Source organism: Balaenoptera musculus, chromosome 9, assembly GCF_009873245.2.
Source record: "Balaenoptera musculus isolate JJ_BM4_2016_0621 chromosome 9, mBalMus1.pri.v3, whole genome shotgun sequence".
In the NCBI taxonomy this organism is placed as follows: domain Eukaryota; kingdom Metazoa; phylum Chordata; class Mammalia; order Artiodactyla; family Balaenopteridae; genus Balaenoptera; species Balaenoptera musculus.
This window is the reverse complement of record NC_045793.1, coordinates 34,640,846-34,657,855: the sequence shown is the minus strand read 5'-3', so window position 1 is coordinate 34,657,855 and position 17,010 is coordinate 34,640,846. Positions and strand designations below refer to the sequence as shown.

The 17,010-nt window shown below is 36.8% G+C and overlaps 1 protein-coding gene across 1 annotated transcript in view; it reads right to left on the bottom strand.

Moving 5' to 3' along the window:
* The window catches only part of TFEC (transcription factor EC), a 66,622-nt gene that overhangs the window by 39,827 nt on the left and 9,785 nt on the right, over positions 1 to 17,010 (bottom strand). The window contains 1 exon segment of the mRNA XM_036864523.1: positions 14,954 to 15,205. Coding sequence (XP_036720418.1) covers positions 14,954 to 15,133 — 180 coding nt within the window. The 5' untranslated portion in view covers positions 15,134 to 15,205.

Sequence of the window (17,010 nt, the reverse complement as noted above, 5' to 3'; positions counted from 1 at the left end):
AGGAATCTATGCGGCCCAGCCACTGGGAATCTGTGACAGAGAAGCAGGGAGGGAGGGGCTTACAACAATCAACACACAGATCTTGGCAGACAGTTCATATCTGCAGTGCCTGAGTAGTAAACCCAACCAGCGACATCGTTGGTCTGCAGAACCAAATCAGGGGTACACTTTGACCAGGTAACTTGGGGGGAGGGGGCACAGATCTAACTGATTCAGATCCTCAAAGGAGTTTTATCAGCCCTAGAGCCCATTTGTCCACACCCAGGCAAGGTGCTGAGTCATAGCCTCACCCACAGTGAAAAGTACCTTCCAGCCCCATCTGACCAGAAGAGTTAGTGACAACTCCTGGAAGTTGTGTGGCACAGTGGTGCTTGAGTCAAGAGGCAGGTGGACAGGCAGAGCAGATCACCCACAGAGCAAAGCCAGTACCAGTCATGGGGTCTTCCCAAGCTATGCACAGGCAGGAAGATTAATTCATAGCCAATGGTAGCTCTTGGCCTCTCTCAAACTGAGAACCTCCTTGGAAAATTGAGAATAGTCTGGAGGGCTATTCCTCTGGCCCCAGCTGATCAGAAGGGCTAGCAAAAATACCTGAAAGCTTTGCAGCACAGCAGCACTCAAGCTGAGCAAAGGGTAGACAGAACTGATAGTCTGGAGAGCAAAGCCAGCAGCCCTGTTCAGCCAAGGAACTTGGGTGTGGGTCAGCTTGAGTTAAGACAACAAAGAGCTTTACTTGTTTTAGAGAAGCTTCTGCAACTGTGCCTGGGCAGGGAATCTAATTTATAGTCTTGCTCATCATTGAATACAGCCTTCAGCCCATCCAACCAGTAAACCTAACCAGAACACATGGGAAGTCAACAGTCCCACATACAGTGGCACTTGAACAGAGAGTACAGCCATGGCTTCCTCTATCTGCAGAGCAAAATCAGTGGCCTCACCTGACCAGGGAATTCAGTGCATACTCAGGCCTTATTCAGGCCTCCAAACAATGAACTGCACAGGTCCTGGGCCCTGACCTACTTCCCTGCTAGGACAGGGAAGCTAATTCATAGCCCCACCTGCTACATCCAGTCCCAACCATCTAGTAAGCCTGATCAGAGAATTCAGGCAACTGTGGAGCCCATTCTACAGCCTCACTTGAGTAAGAAACAAAGCCAGCAGTCCTATCCAACTGCTCTCAGCTAGTGGCACAACCCCCAATCCCTGTCTTCAGAGTTCTAACAGTTGCCTCACCCAAATATATCATAATATCAGGCCCCACCTGCCCAAAGGCATTAGTGGCAGACACACCCAGAAACCCAAACTGAGCAGACTGGTGAAGAACTGTCTCTGGCAAAGCAAACCTGTAAAGTCTGCAAGAGGAGCCCTATTACTCAAATGCACCGATACCAACATAAGGAATTAAGGATCATAAAAAATCAGGTAAATATGACACCACCAAAGGAAACTAATTAAACTCCAATAACTGACCCTAAAGAAATGGAGATCTATGAACTGTCAGATAAAGAATTCAGAATAATTCTTTTAAGGAAGTTTAGTGACCTACATGAAAACACAGACAGATAACTAAACAAAATTAAGAAATAGAATAATCTATTATTAATAACCCAATATTAAAAAAAGTATAAATTTTAACAGCAATAACCTAAAGTGTGATGGGGAGAAGAAGTAAAAGTGTAAAGAATACAAATTCTATTGAAGTTAAGTTGCTATCAATTTAAAATAGGGTGTTATAAGTTTAAGTTATTTTATGTAAGCCTCATGATAACCACAGGAAAATCTTATAGTATTGTAATTATGCAAAAGAACTCAATAAAGAAGTCAAAGCATATTGATATCAAAAGGCAGAACACAAAAAATGATAGCAGGATAAGAAACAGGGAATGATGGAGCTACAAAATAACCAGAAAACAACTAACAATATTTATTGTAGTGAGCCCTTATCTATCAGTAATTACTTTAAATATTAATGGATTAAATTCTCCAATTCAAAGACATAATATGGATGAATGGATTAAAAAAAGAAGATCCAAAATGTGCTGTCTACAGGAGACTCACTTTCACCTTAAAGACACAAATAGACTGAGAGTGAAGGGATGGAAAAAGACATTTCAAGTAGTGGTAACCAAAAGAAAGCAGGGGTAGACAGCTTATATTGCTTTCATCAGACAAAACAGACTAAACTAAAAATGGTAAAAAGAGACAAAGAAGGTCATTATACAATGATACAGGGGTCAATACATCAAAAAGATGTAACTATTTATGAGTCCAACATCACAGCACCTAAGTATATAAGGCAAAAACTAACAGAGCTAAAGAGAAAAATAAATGGTATAGTTACTATAAACAATAATAGTTGAAGACTTTTTTACCCCACTCTCAACAATGGATAGATCATCCACACAGAGAATCAATAAGGAAACAGTGGATCTGATCAACACTATAGACTTCCTGGACCTAACAGATACATAAAGAACATTCTATCCAGTGACAGCAGAATACACATTATTCTCAAGTACACACGTGACATTTTCTAGGATAGACCATATGTTAGACCACAAAACAAGTCTTAACAAATTCAAGAAGAATGGAATCATACTAAGTGTCTTCTTTAATCACAATGGCATGAAACTAGAAATCAACAACAAGAGGAAACTAGAAAATTCACAAACACATTGAAATTAAACAACACTCTCCTGAACATTCAATGGATCAAAGAGGAAATTAAAAGGGAAATAAAAAAGTTTATTAAGACAAACAAAAATAGAGACATGACATACCAGAACTTATGGGATACAGCAAAAGCAGTTCTAAGAGGGGAGTTCATAGCAATAAATACCTACATTCACAGAAGCAAGAAGGATCCCAAATAGATAACTTAACCCTACACCTTAAGGAAGCAGAAAAAGAACAAACTGAGTCCAAAGTTAGTAGAAGAAAGGAAATAATAAAAATTAGAGCAGAAATAAATGAAATAGAGAACAGAAAAACAATAGAAAAGATTAAGTAAACTAAGAGTTGATTATTTGAAAAGGTAAACAAAATTGATGAAACTTTAGCTAGACTAACTCAGGAAAAAGGGAAAGGACACAAATCAACAAAATTATAAGTGAAAAAGGAGACATTACAACCACAGAAATTCAAAGGATCATAAGGGATAACTATGAAAAACAGTATGCCAACAAACTGGAAAACCTAGAAGAAATGGAAAAATTCTTAGAAACATGCAACTTATCAAGACGGAATCAGGAAGAAGTAGAAAATGTGAATAGACCAATTACTAGTAAGGAGATTGAATCAGTAATCAAAAATCTCCCAATGAGAAAAGCCCAGGACCAAATGGCTTCACTGGTGAATTTTACCAAACATTTCAAGAAGAATTAACACCAATACTTCTCAAACTCTTCCCCAAAAAATCAAAGAGAAGGGAACACTCCCAAACTTACTGTACAAGGCCAGCATTATCTTGATACCAAAATCAGAAAATGACACTACCGAAAAAGAAAACTACAGGCCAATATCCCTGATGAATATAGATGCAAAAATTTTCAATAAGATACTAACAAACTAAATTCAGCAGCACATTAAAAGTATAATTCACCAGTGATCAAGTGTGATTTATCCCTGGGATGCAAGAATGGTTCAACATATGCAAATCAATTGATGTAGTACATTAATAGAATGAAAGAAAAGAATCACATGTTCATCTCAATAGATGCAGGAAAAGCTTTTGACAAAATTTTACATCCATTTATGAAAGAAATTCTTAACAAATTAGGCATAGAAGGATCATAGCTCAACATAATAAAGGCCATATGTGACAAGCCCACAGCTAACATCATACTCAGTGGTGAAAAGACAAAAGTTTTTCTTCTAAGATCAGAAACAAGACAAAGGTGCCTACTCTCACCACTTCTATCCGGCATAATACTGGAAGTCCTAGATAGAGCATCAGGCAAGAAAAAGAAATAAAAAAATATCAAAATTGAAAAGGAAGAAGTAAAATGGTCTCTATTTCCAGATGACATGACTTTATATGCATACAGATATTCTTAAAGACTCAGCCAAAATACTGTTAATCAATGAATTCAGTAAAGTTTCAGATATGAAATTAACATACAAAAATTAGTAGCATTTCTATACACTAACAGCAAAATTTCTGAAAAAGAAATAAAGAAATCAATCCCATTTACAATAGCATCAAAAGCAATTTAAAAAGAGGAATAAATTTATCTAAGAAGATGAAAGATTTCTACGCTGAAAACTACTAGAAGTTGATAAAAGAAATTGAAGAAGACACAAACAAATGGAAAGGCATCCTGTGTTCACAGATTGGAAAAATTTATAATGTTAAAATGTCAATGCTACCATCTATAGATTCAATACAATCCCTATCAAGTTCCAATGGCATTTTTCACAGAAGTTTAAAAAAAAGAAACACTCCTAAAATTTATATGGAAGCATAAAAGACCCCAAATAGCCAAAGAAATCATCAGAAAGAAGAACAAAAAAGGAGATACCACCCTTCCTGGTTTAAAGTTACACTATACAGCTATAGTCATCAAAACAGTAAGGTACTGGCATAAAAACAGACAAATAGACCAATAGGATAGAGTCGAGAGCCCAGAAATAAACCCAAGCATATATGGTCAACTAACACTTGACAAGAGAGGAAAGAATACTCAATGAGAAAAGACATTCTCTTCAATAAATCGTGCTGGAATAATTAGATATTCACATGTAAAAGAATGAAACTGTGCTGATATCTTACACTACTCACAAAAAGTAACACAAAATGGACTAAAAAAACTAAATGTAAGACCTGAAACCATGAAACTCTTAGGAAAAAACAAAGGAACAAAGCTCCTCAACATGGGTCTTGGTAATGATATTTTGGATATGACACCTGAAGTACAAAAAACAAAATAAAAAATAAACGAGACTACATCAAACTAAAAAGCTTCTGCACAGAAAAGAAACCACCAACAAAGTGAAAAGACAATCTGTGGAATGGGAAAAAATGTTTATAAACCATATATCTGATAAGGGGTTAACATCCAAGACATATAAAGAACTCATACAACAACAACAACTACAAAAACGCAATTTAAAAAAATGGTTGAAGGGCCTAAATACATATTTCTCCAAAGAAAATACATGAAAGGCCAACAGGTACATGAAAAGATGCTCAACATCATTAGTTATTAGGGGAAGGCAAATTAAAACCACAATGAAGTATCACCTCATACCTGTTAGAATAGCTATCATCAAAAACATAAGAGATAATAAATGCTGGCATGATGTGGAGAAAAGGGCATACTTTTAAAATATTGTTGAGATTGTAAATTGATACAGCTACTAAAGAAAACAGTATTGAGGATCCTCAAAAAATTAAAACTAGAACTACCATATGATCCAGAAATTCCACTCCTGGGAATACATCCAAAGCTAATAAAAACACTAACTCAAAAAGATATCTGCACCCCCATGTTCATAGCAGCAGTATTTACAAGAGCCAAGACATGGAAGCAACCTGTGTCCATCCATCAATGAATGGCTAAAGAAATTGTGAAATATATAAATAGGAATATTATTTAACCATAAAAAACAAGGAAATCCTACCATTTGCAACAATATGAACAGGACTTGAAGGCATTATGCTAAGTGAAAGAAGTCAGACAGAGAAAGACAAATACTGCATGATCTCACTTATATGTGGAATCTAAAACAAAAACAACAACAAAAAACCTCATAGAAAAAGAGATCAGAGGAGCTTCAAGATGGTGGAAGAGTAAGATGTGGAGATCACCTTCCTCCCCACAAATACATCAGAAATACATCTACATGAGGAACAACTCCTACAGAACACCTACTGAACGCTGGCAGAAGACCTCAGACCTCCCAAAAGGCAAGAAACTCTCCCACGTACCTGGGTAGGGCAAAAGAAAAAAGAAAAAACAGAGACAAAAGAATAGGGACCGGACTTGCACCTCTGGGAGGGAGCTGTGAAGGAGGAAAGGTTGCCACACGCTAGGAAGCCCCTTCGCGGGCGGAGACTGTGGGTGGCGGAGGGGGGAAGCTTCGGAGCCACAGAGGAGAGCGCAGCAACAGGGGTGCGGAGGGCAAAGCGGAGAGATTCCTGCACAGAGGATCGGTGCTGACCAGCACTCACCAGCCCGAGAGGCTTGTCTGCTCACCCGCCGGGGCGGGTGGGGGCTGGGAGCTGAGGCTCCAGCTGCGGAGGTCGGATCCAAGGGAGAGGACAGGAGTTGGCTGCGTGAACACAGCCTGAAGGGGGCCAGTGCGCCACGGCTAGCCGGGAGGGAGTCCGGGAAGAAGTCTGGAGCTGCCAAAGAGACAAGAGTCGTTTTCTTGCCTCTTTGTTTCCTGGTGCGTGAGGAGAGGGGATTAGGAGCACCGCTTAAAGGAGCTCCAGAGACGGGCGCGAGCCGCGGCTATCAGTGCGGACCCCAGAGACGGGCATGAGACGCTAAGGCTGCTGCTGCAGCCACCAAGAAGCCTGTGTGCAAGCACAGGTCACTCTCCACACCTCCCCTCCTGGGAGCCTGTGCAGCCTGCCACTGCCAGGGTCCTGTGATCCAGGGACAACTTCCCCGGGCGAACACACGGCGGCCTCAGGCTGGTGCAATGTCACATCGGCGTCTGCCACTGCAGGCTCGCCCCGCATCCATACCCCTCCCTTCCCCCGGCCTGAGTGAGCCAGAGCCCCCGAATCAGCTGCTCCTTTAACCCCGTCCTGTCTGAGCAAAGAACAGACGCCCTCAGTTGACCTACACTCAGAGGTGTGTCCAAATCCAAAGCTGAACCCTGGGAGCTGTGCGAACAAAGAAGAGAAAAGGGAAATTTCTCCCAGCAGCCTCAAGAGCAACGGATTAAATCTCCACAATCAACTTGATGTACCCTGCATCTGTGGAATACCTGAATAGACAACGAATCATCCCAAATTGAGGAGGGGGACTTTGGGAGCAATGATATATATATATATATATATATATATATATATATATATATATATATATATATATATATATATATTTCCCTTTTCCTCTTTTTGTGAGTGTGTATGTGTATGCTTCTGTGTGTGATTTTGTCTTTATAGCTTTGCTTTTACCATTTGTCCTAGGGTTCTGTCTTGCCATTTTTTTTTTGTTTCAGACAAGCAAAAGCTAAGAGAATTCAGCACCACCAAACCAGCTCTACAACAAATGCTAAAGGAACTTCTCTAAGTGGGAAACACAAGAGAAGAAAAGGACCTACAAAAAGAAACCCAAAACAATTAAGAAAATGGTAATAGGAACATACATATCCATAACTACCATAAACGTGAATGGATTAAATGTTCCAACCAAAAGACACAGGCTTGCTGAATGGAAACAAAAACAAGACCCATATATATGCTGTCTACAAGAGACCCACTTCAGACCTAGGGACACATACAAACTGAAAGTGGGGGGATGGAAAAAGATATTACATGCAAATGGAAACCAAAAGAAAGCTGGAGTAGCAATTCTCATATCAGACAAAATAGACTTTAAAACAAAGACTGTTACAAGAGACAAAGAAGGACACTACATAATGATCAAGGGATCAATCCAAGAAGATAAAACAATTGTAAATATTTATGCCCCCAACAGAGGAGCACCTCAATACATAAGGAAAATACTAACAGCCTTAAAAGGGGAAATCGACAGTAACACAATCATAGTAGGGGATTTTAACACCCCACTTTCACCAATGGACAGATCATCCAAAATGAAAATAAATAAAGAAACACAAGCTTTAAATGATACATTAAACAAGATGGACTTAATTGATATTCATAGGACATTCCATCCAAAAACAACAGAATACACATTTTTCTCAAGTGCTCATGGAACATTCTCCAGGATAGATCATATCTTGGCTCAAAAATCAAGCCTTGGTAAATTTAAGAAAATTGAAATCGTATCAAGTATCTTTTCCGACCACAACCCTATGAGACTAGATATCAATTACAAGAAAAAATCTGTAAGAAATACAAACAAATGGAGGGTAAACAACACACTACTTAATAACCAAGAGATCACTGAAGAAATCAAGAGGAAATCAAAAAATACCTAGAAACAAATGACAATGAATAGAGGGAACTTACCTCAACATAGTAAAGGCCATATATGACAAACGCACAGCTAACATTGTCCTCAACAGTGAAAAACTGAAACCATTTCCACTAAGATCAGGAACAAGACAAGGTTGCCCACTCTCACCACTATTATTCACCATAGTTTGAGAAGTTTTAGCCACAGCAATCAAAGAAGAAAAAGAAATAAAAGGAATCCAGATTGGAAAAGAAGAAGTAAAGATGTTACTGTTTGCAGGTGACATGATACTATACATAGAGAATCCTAAAGATGCTACCAGCAAACTACTAGAGCTAATCAATGAATTTGGTAAAGTAGCAGGATACAAAATTAATGCACAGAAATTTCTTGCATGCCTCTACACTAATGATGAAAAATCTGAAAGAGAAATTAAGGAAACACTCCTATTTACCATTGCAACAAGAAGAATAAAATACCTAGGAATAAACCTACTTACGGAGACAAAAGACCTGTATGCAGAAAACTATAAGACACTGATGCAAGAAATTAAAGATGATACAAAGAGATGGAGAGATATACCATGTTCTTGGATTGGAAGAATCAACATTGTGAAAATGACTATACTACCCAAAGCAATCTACAGATTCAATGCAATCCCTATCAAACTACCACTGGCATTTTTCACAGAACTAGAACAAAAAATTGCACAATTTGTATGGAAACACAAAAGACCCCGAATAGCCAAAGCAATCTTGTGAAAGAAAAACGGAGCTGGAGGAATCAGGCTCCCTGACTTCAGACTATACTACAAAGCTACAGTAATCAAGACAGTATGGTACTGGCACAAAAACAGAAATATAGATCAATGGAACAGGATAGAAAGCCCAGAGATAAACCCACGCATATATGGTCACCTCATCTTTGCAAGAATATACAGTGGAGAAAAGACAGCCTCTTCAATAAGTGGTGCTGGGAAAAATTGACAGCTACATGTAAAAGAATGAAATTAGAACACTCCCTAACACCATACACAAAATAAACTCAAAATGGATTAAAGACCTAAATGTAAGGCCAGACACCATCAAACTCTTAGAGGAAAACATAGGCAGAACACTCTATGACATAAATCACAGCAAGATCCTTTTTGACCCAGCTCCTAGAGAAATGGAAATAAAAACACAAATAAACAAATGGGACCTAATAAAACTTAAAAGCTTTTGCACAGCAAAGGAAACCATAAACAAGACGAAAAGACAACCCTCAGAATGGGAGAAAATATTTGCAAATGAAGCAACTGACAAAGGATTAATCTCCAAAACATACAAGCAACTCATGCAGCTCAATATCAAAAAACTCAATCCAAAAAGGGGCAGAAGACCTAAATAGACATTTCTCTAAAGAAGATATACAGATTGCCAACAAACATATGAAAGGATGCTCAACATCACAAATCATTAGAGAAATGCAAATCAAAACTACAATGAGATATCACCTCACACCGGTCAGAATGGCCATCATCAAGAAATCTACAAACAATAAATGCTGGAGAGGGTGTGGAGAAAAGGGAACCTTCTTGCAATGTTGGTGGGAATGTAAATTGATACAGCCACTATGGAGAACGGTATGGAGGTTCCTTAAAAAACTAAAAATAGAACTACCATATGACCCAGCAATCCCACTACTGGGCATATACCCTGAGAAAACCATAATTCAAAAAGAGACATGTACCAAAATGTTCATTGCAGTTCTATTTACAATAGCCAGGACATGGAAGCAACCTAAGTGTCCATCAACAGATGAATGGATAAAGAAGATGTGGTACATATATACAATGGAATATTACTCAGCCATAAAAAGGAACAAAACTGAGTTATTTGTAGTGAGGTGGATGGACCTAGAGACTGTCATACAGAGTGAAGTAAGTCAGAAAGAGAAAAACAAATACCATATGCTAACACATATATATGGAATCTAAAAAAAAAGAAAAAAAGAAAAAAAAATATTCAGAAGAACCTAGGGGCAAGACGGGAATAAAGATGCAGACCTACTAGAGAATGGACTTGAGGATACGGGGAGGGGGAAGGGTAAGCTGGGACAAAGTGAGAGAGTGGCATGGACATATATACACTACCAAACGTAAAATAGATAGCTATTGGGAAGCAGCCACATAGCACAGGGAGATCAGCTCGGTGCTTTGTGACCACCTAGAGGGGTGGGATAGGGAGGTTGGGAGGGAGGGAGATGCAAGAGGGAAGAGATATGGGGACATATGTATAACTGATTCACTTTGTTATAAAGCAGAAACTAACACACCATTGTAAAGCAATTATACTCCAATAAAGACGTTAAAAAAAAAAAAAAAAAGAGATCAGACTTGTGGCTACCAGAAGTTGGCTGGGGGAGTGGTGAGGAATTGGAGGAAGGTGGTCAAAAGGTACAAACTTCAATACTAAGATAAATAAGTACCCTAGTACTTATATAAGTACTACAACCAGTACTTATATAATATAATGTACTACAATGTGATGACTATATTTAACAATGTCGTATGACATACAGGAAAGTCGTTAAGAGGAAAATTTTTTTCTTTTCTTCTTTCTTTTTTTTTTACTGTATATGATAGATGGATGTTAGCTGAACTTATTGTGGTAATCATGTCACAGTATATGTAAATTAAATCATCATGCTGTATGCCTCAAACATATATAGTGATTATGTCAATTATTTCACAATAAAGCTGAAAAAATAAAATAATGTTAAAATAATTATAAAAATAAAAGATCACAGAAGCTCCCCCCAACCCGCCTGGAAAATGTAAGCATCAAAACAACTCTTCAAGGACTTCCCTGGTGGAGCAGTGATGAAGAATCCGCCTGCCAATGTAGGGGACACAGGTTCGATCCCTGGCCCAGGAAGATCCCACATGCCATGGAGCAACAAAGCTCGTGTGCCACAACTACTGAGCCTGCACTCTAGAGCCCACAAGCCACAACTACTGAGCCCACATACAACAACTACTGAAGCCTGCGTGCCTAGAGCCCGTGCTCCACAACAAGAGAAGCCACCGCAATGAGAAGCCCGCGCACCTCAATGAAGAGTAGCCCCCACTCGCCGCAATGAAGACCCAACACGGCCAAAAGTAAAATGTAAATAAATAAATATATTTATATATATATATTAAAAAAAGACAACTCTTCAACCCATAGAAATGTTGGTGAGAGAGGTTAAGGATTGAGACCACACAACAACTAAGTGGTGGTTCTAACCTCATGGTGTCTGACTCTGAAGACTGCAAACTTTCTGCTTTGTGACAATGACTCTTAGCAGCAATCAAAGAATATTAGGATGTTGAGGTAAGTTCCCTCTATGACTACTTTCTGGAGAGTTTTTATCATAAATTGGTGTTGAATTTTGTCAAAAGCTTTTTCTGCATCTATTGAGATGATCATATGGTTTTTATCCTTCAGTTTGTTAATATGGTGTATCACATTGATTGATTTGTGAATATTGAAGAATCCTTGTATTCCTGGGATAAACCCCACTTGATGGTGGTATGTGATCCTTTTAATGTGCTGTTGGATTCTGTTTGCTAGTAGTTTGTTGAGGATTTTTGCATCTATGTTTATCAGTGATATTGGTGCGTAGTTTTCTTTTTTTGTGACATCTTTGTCTGGTTTTGGTATCAGGGTGATGGTGGCTTTGTAGAATGAGTTTGGGAGTGTTCCTCCCTCTGCTATATTTTGGAAGAGTTTGAGAAGCATAAGTGTTAGCTCTTCTCTAAATGTTTGCTAGAATTTGCCTGTGAAGTCATCTGGTCCTGGGCTTTGTTTGTTGGAAGATTTTTAATCACAGTTCAAATAAACAAGTGGGACCTAATGAAACTTAAAAGCTTTTGCACAGCAAAGGAAACCATAAACAAGATGAAAAGACAACGCTCAGAATGGAAGAAAATATTTGCAAATGAAACAACTGACAAAGGATTAATCTCCAAAATATACAAGGAGCTCATGCAGCTCAATATCAAAAAAACAAACAACCCAGTCCAAAACTGGGCAGAAGATCTAAATAGACATTTCTCTAAAGAAGATATACAGATTGCCAACAAACATATGAAAGGATGCTCAGCATCACAAATCATTAGAGAAATGCAACTCAAAGCTACAATGAGGTATCACCTCACACCGGTCAGAATGGCCATCATCAAAAAATCTACAAACAATAATTGCTGGAGAGGGTGTGGAGAAAAAGGGACCCTCTTGCACTGTTGGTGGGAGTGTAAATTGATACAGTCACTATGGAGAACAGTATGGAGGCTCCTTAAAAAACTAAAAATAGAACTACCATATGACCCAGCAATCCCACTACTGGGCATATACCCTGAGAAAACCATAATTCAAAAAGAGTCATGTACCACAATGTTACGTTCATTGCAGCATTATTCTCAATAGCCGGAACATGGAAGCAACCTAGGTGTCCATCGACAGATGAATGGATAAAGAAGATGTGGCACATATATACAATAGAATATTACTCAGTCATAAAAAGAAACGAAATTGAGTTATTTGTATTGAGGTGGATGGATCTAGAGTCTGTCATACAGAGTGAAGTCAGAAAGAGAAAAACAAATACCATATGCTAACACATATATATGGAATCTAAAAAAAAAAAAAAAAAGGTTCTGATGAACCTAGGGGAAGGACAGGAATAAAGATGCAGACGTAGAGAATGGACTTGAGGACACAGGGAAGGGGAAGGGTAAACTGGGACGAAGTGAGAGAGTAGCATTGACATATTTACACTACCAAATGTAAAACAGATAGCTAGTGGGGAGCAGCTGCATCGCATGGGGAGAACAGCTCAGTGCTTTGTGTCCACCTAAAGGGGTGGGATAGGGAGGGTGGGAGGCAGATGCAAGAGGGAGGGGATATTGGGATATATGTATACATATAGCTGATTCACTTTGTTATACAGCAGAAACTAATGCAACATTGTAAAGCAATTATACTCCAATAAAGATGTTGAAAAAAGAATATTAGGAAATGGCAACAAGTTGGATACCTCTTAGCTACTAAAGATAGCAAGACTGGAATTGATGGCAGTATGTGAAAATGTGTACATGATAAGTCAAATTCAAAGAGAACACACATTAAAACTATAACAGATGGAATAAAATTATGATTGACATTAACGGTTGAGGAGACATATACACAGTTTAAAGAACAATGGTTAAAAAAATAGAAAGTGTTTGTTTGCGGCCAATGTGCATGTTGTCCCTAGACCATTGCACTTAATGAGGCTTTCAACCCTTCCCAGCCATGCAACTCCTTTTGACTGACACCACCTAAAGGTCCATTAAGATCAGGTAAATTTCTCTTATACAAACTTATTATAAAATAAAAGGTAATCTGTGTGCCTAAGGAATAAAAATATTATCTAAGAAAAACTGAGAAGACTTATATATGTTACTTATCCTTTCTCATTTCTTAGAAGACGTATTTCATAAGACACATAATAAGATCATATTCTGGGTTTTGCCTAGAATTGACTGGCATATGCATATCCTTTGGGATTTGTTTTTTCCTTTGGGAATCACTCTTCCACACAAGGAAGTGAACTTGGGAAGAAGGTGGTTGTAAGATAAATTGTATTGAGTGAGTTCTAATATTTACTGTACAGATGATTTTCAACCTACATATATTTTTTATTATCTTCATAGAGTGAATAGAGAACCTAGTTTTACATATTTTTTTGAAAATTCTTTGTATATCCACTACTGAAAAGTTTAAGTAAATATACATGTAGAGATTTATGTTCAGTTTTGGATTTCAACTAGTCCTGTTTTGTGGTTGTATTATATTTTATTAAACAATCTACCAGATCCTTATTCTTTTCTCTTTTCTAGATTAACATAAAATTTGCAAAAGAAAATCTTCCTCTATCATTTGGAATTCAAATAATGATATACTGAGCATTACTCTTTTGTACCTGGAGGCTACAGACTTAGCTAAAAAGCAGTGACCTGAAATCAGTAATAATCACCAGGAATGTAGATTGGGAAATTAAATCTGGTAGATCATAGAACCATGTCTCCATGTAAAAATCAAATGGAAAAAAAGAAAAAGAAAAGAATAGAAAGCTCAGTTACTGATGTAGTTTTTCTACATTGAGATATTAAAGGAACTCTTTTTCCCAGTTCTAGTTTTTTCCCACTTCTACTCATTCTTCAGTATTTTTTGAAGGTTCATTTACAAGCAAGTCACAATAATTATGAACTCCACGAAGCTAGACACTCATCCATTTTGTATCCTCAGCACCTCTAATTTCCTCTTATTTAGTAAATGGTAGGCAAGTATTTGTTGAAAATAGAAATGAATGGATAGATAATCAATAGTAATAAATTCTGATATAATTCTACAAAATATTAAGTGCAAGAAGATTATTAGTCTCATTCTGATAAACATTTCTAGAGCACATGTTTACTGTTATTTATTCTTTTGCTTGTTTTATCTTAATGGGTACTTTAGATAATGTAACTGTTGATAAATATTTTAACTAAAGTTATCAGAAAACCATTACAATTAAAGCTAAATCTTCTTAACATAAATTACTATTAGAACCTGCTTTGACTCACATTGATACAAAACTGAAATGAGTGTTAAAAAATGAATTGTTATATTTTATGCATAACAATTCTTATGGGCATAACTAATTATTACAAATTAATAAATTAAGACATCCTAAATAAATTTGCATATGGAATGTTTACTATAAAAATTTGACTTCAATTTCTTGAGGTATTTTTTTTCCCAAGAAACTGATTATATATTTTCATAAGCAGCCATTAGACATACATGCCATTCCACATTGCCATCTTCTTTCCCAAGAGTTAGCAACTTGGTGAGTGGATTTCCAGTGAGCCCAGTGTCACTCTCGGGAGACGGGTGTCCATGCTGTACCAGAAGTGCACTGCTTGGTGTTGGAGGGTGTGACCGTTTAAGAGTCTGGTGGACGACCTTGTGGTCAAAGGTCATGAAAGGTTTTACTTGCTGTCTCTGAACTTTCTGTAGCTGAGTTCTAGCAGAACTTTCCAGGTGTGCTGGGACCTACCAAATAGAAACCAAACAAATGCAATGTGTAGCATCATCTGGTAAACGAGTTCCACTTTCAGCAATTGGATTATGACAATAAACACTATAACATCTAGTTTCTTTCTAATTTATTGTCTATGCTTCTGTCATAATTTACATAAGATATTAATGGACTATAGTTTTTGAGAAGTCATTTAAACTTACTAAAATATTTTAAATGCTAACCAAGTGTTTAAGAATAGCTCTTAAAATAATATGCAAATGAAACCAACTTGGAATAAATATAAAAGCAGCAAAACTTTTTGAGGGTCTGAAAAAGAATGACTAAAATAATAAAAGGAAAACACAGCTGATTTACTATTATTAGTGATTTTTATATAACATATATCTCTTGTATTCCTTTATATTACATATAAATATTCCATTGGCTATAATCACTCCATTTTTAATTAAAGATTTTAAAAAATTTTCCATGAGGGAGCAGAGACTAGAAATATATATACTAAATATTGTCTGATACTTTATGGGTGGTGAAAATCTAAGTGATTTTTTTCAGTTTTCTGTATTTTCCAGAGTTTCTATACTGAGTTTATTTTAATTTTTTAAAAATCTTAATTTTAAACCCTTCCATATTCTCACTTTATAATAACAATACTTTGGTAGAATCATTATGAATTGACAGAAAGAAGCATTCAGAGAAAAATCTAACCAGTGTCATGTGCCAACTAAGCAACTATCCAGTATATTGAAATCCCTTTTTCAAATCATAGACATAAAATTCTGGGCATCTTCAGTCTAGCTATCATAGTTAATGATATACCATTATTTGTATAAGGACAATTTTAAGTATTTCAAGCTTTCCCTTTAAAAACCTCTGAAAATAGTATTGCCTGCCAGTCCCCTTTATATTTACTGTGCTGCGATGTGACTTCTAATACATTTTCCTCAAGTGGCCTATATATAAACCTATTTAATATTTCCCTCGTGTTAAACAATAGTAAAGATTGCTGTACAGTGCTTATTTTTCCTTTTATTTCAGCTACACAAACTACTCCTTAAATCCCTTAACATGCATTAGCTCAGATAAATAGCCTTTACAAAGTATTTTGCATTTAAATTAGCTGGTTTGGGGTACAATATTGTAGTAGTTACTTTAGTTTAATTCTGTTATGCTGACATTTTTAGCATTATTTTAATTGTACTACCATAAAATAATTTTTCAGTCATATAAAAAAGATTAAGATTGGTAATAAAGATTACACATATTACTAATTAAATTGCTGTGAGCTTTAAAGTTGTAAAACAACATTTCATTAAAATGCCTGTGGTAATTTTTTGGGGGTAGCTATTTAGATTATCCTACAATTTTAAATTAATCCTTCTTAATCCATATACATTTACAAAATATACATTATAAACAGCATTTTCAGATTCACAAATCTGAAGGACTTTCACACAACGTAACTGAATGCTAAAGAACACTGTATATTATTTTAAGAAAAGTATGCTGGATCAGAATTTACAACATTCATTAACTAATTCATTTTTCACTTTTCATCTATGGATGCTAAAAGCATCATTAGAGTACTTATTGCATTTTGTGTTACATCAGGAGTCCAAGGGAAGTCATAAATGTGATCCTAGGGCTCTAGGAATTTACAATATACTTGGGCAATATTAATATCAACTACAGCAAAAATGATGATGATGATAAAAATAATAATATGCAGCAGGTATCAGGCACTGTGCTAAGCATTTTACACACATTGTTTCATTTAATCCTTGTTACAACGTTAGGAGATAGGTATCAATAGTACCCG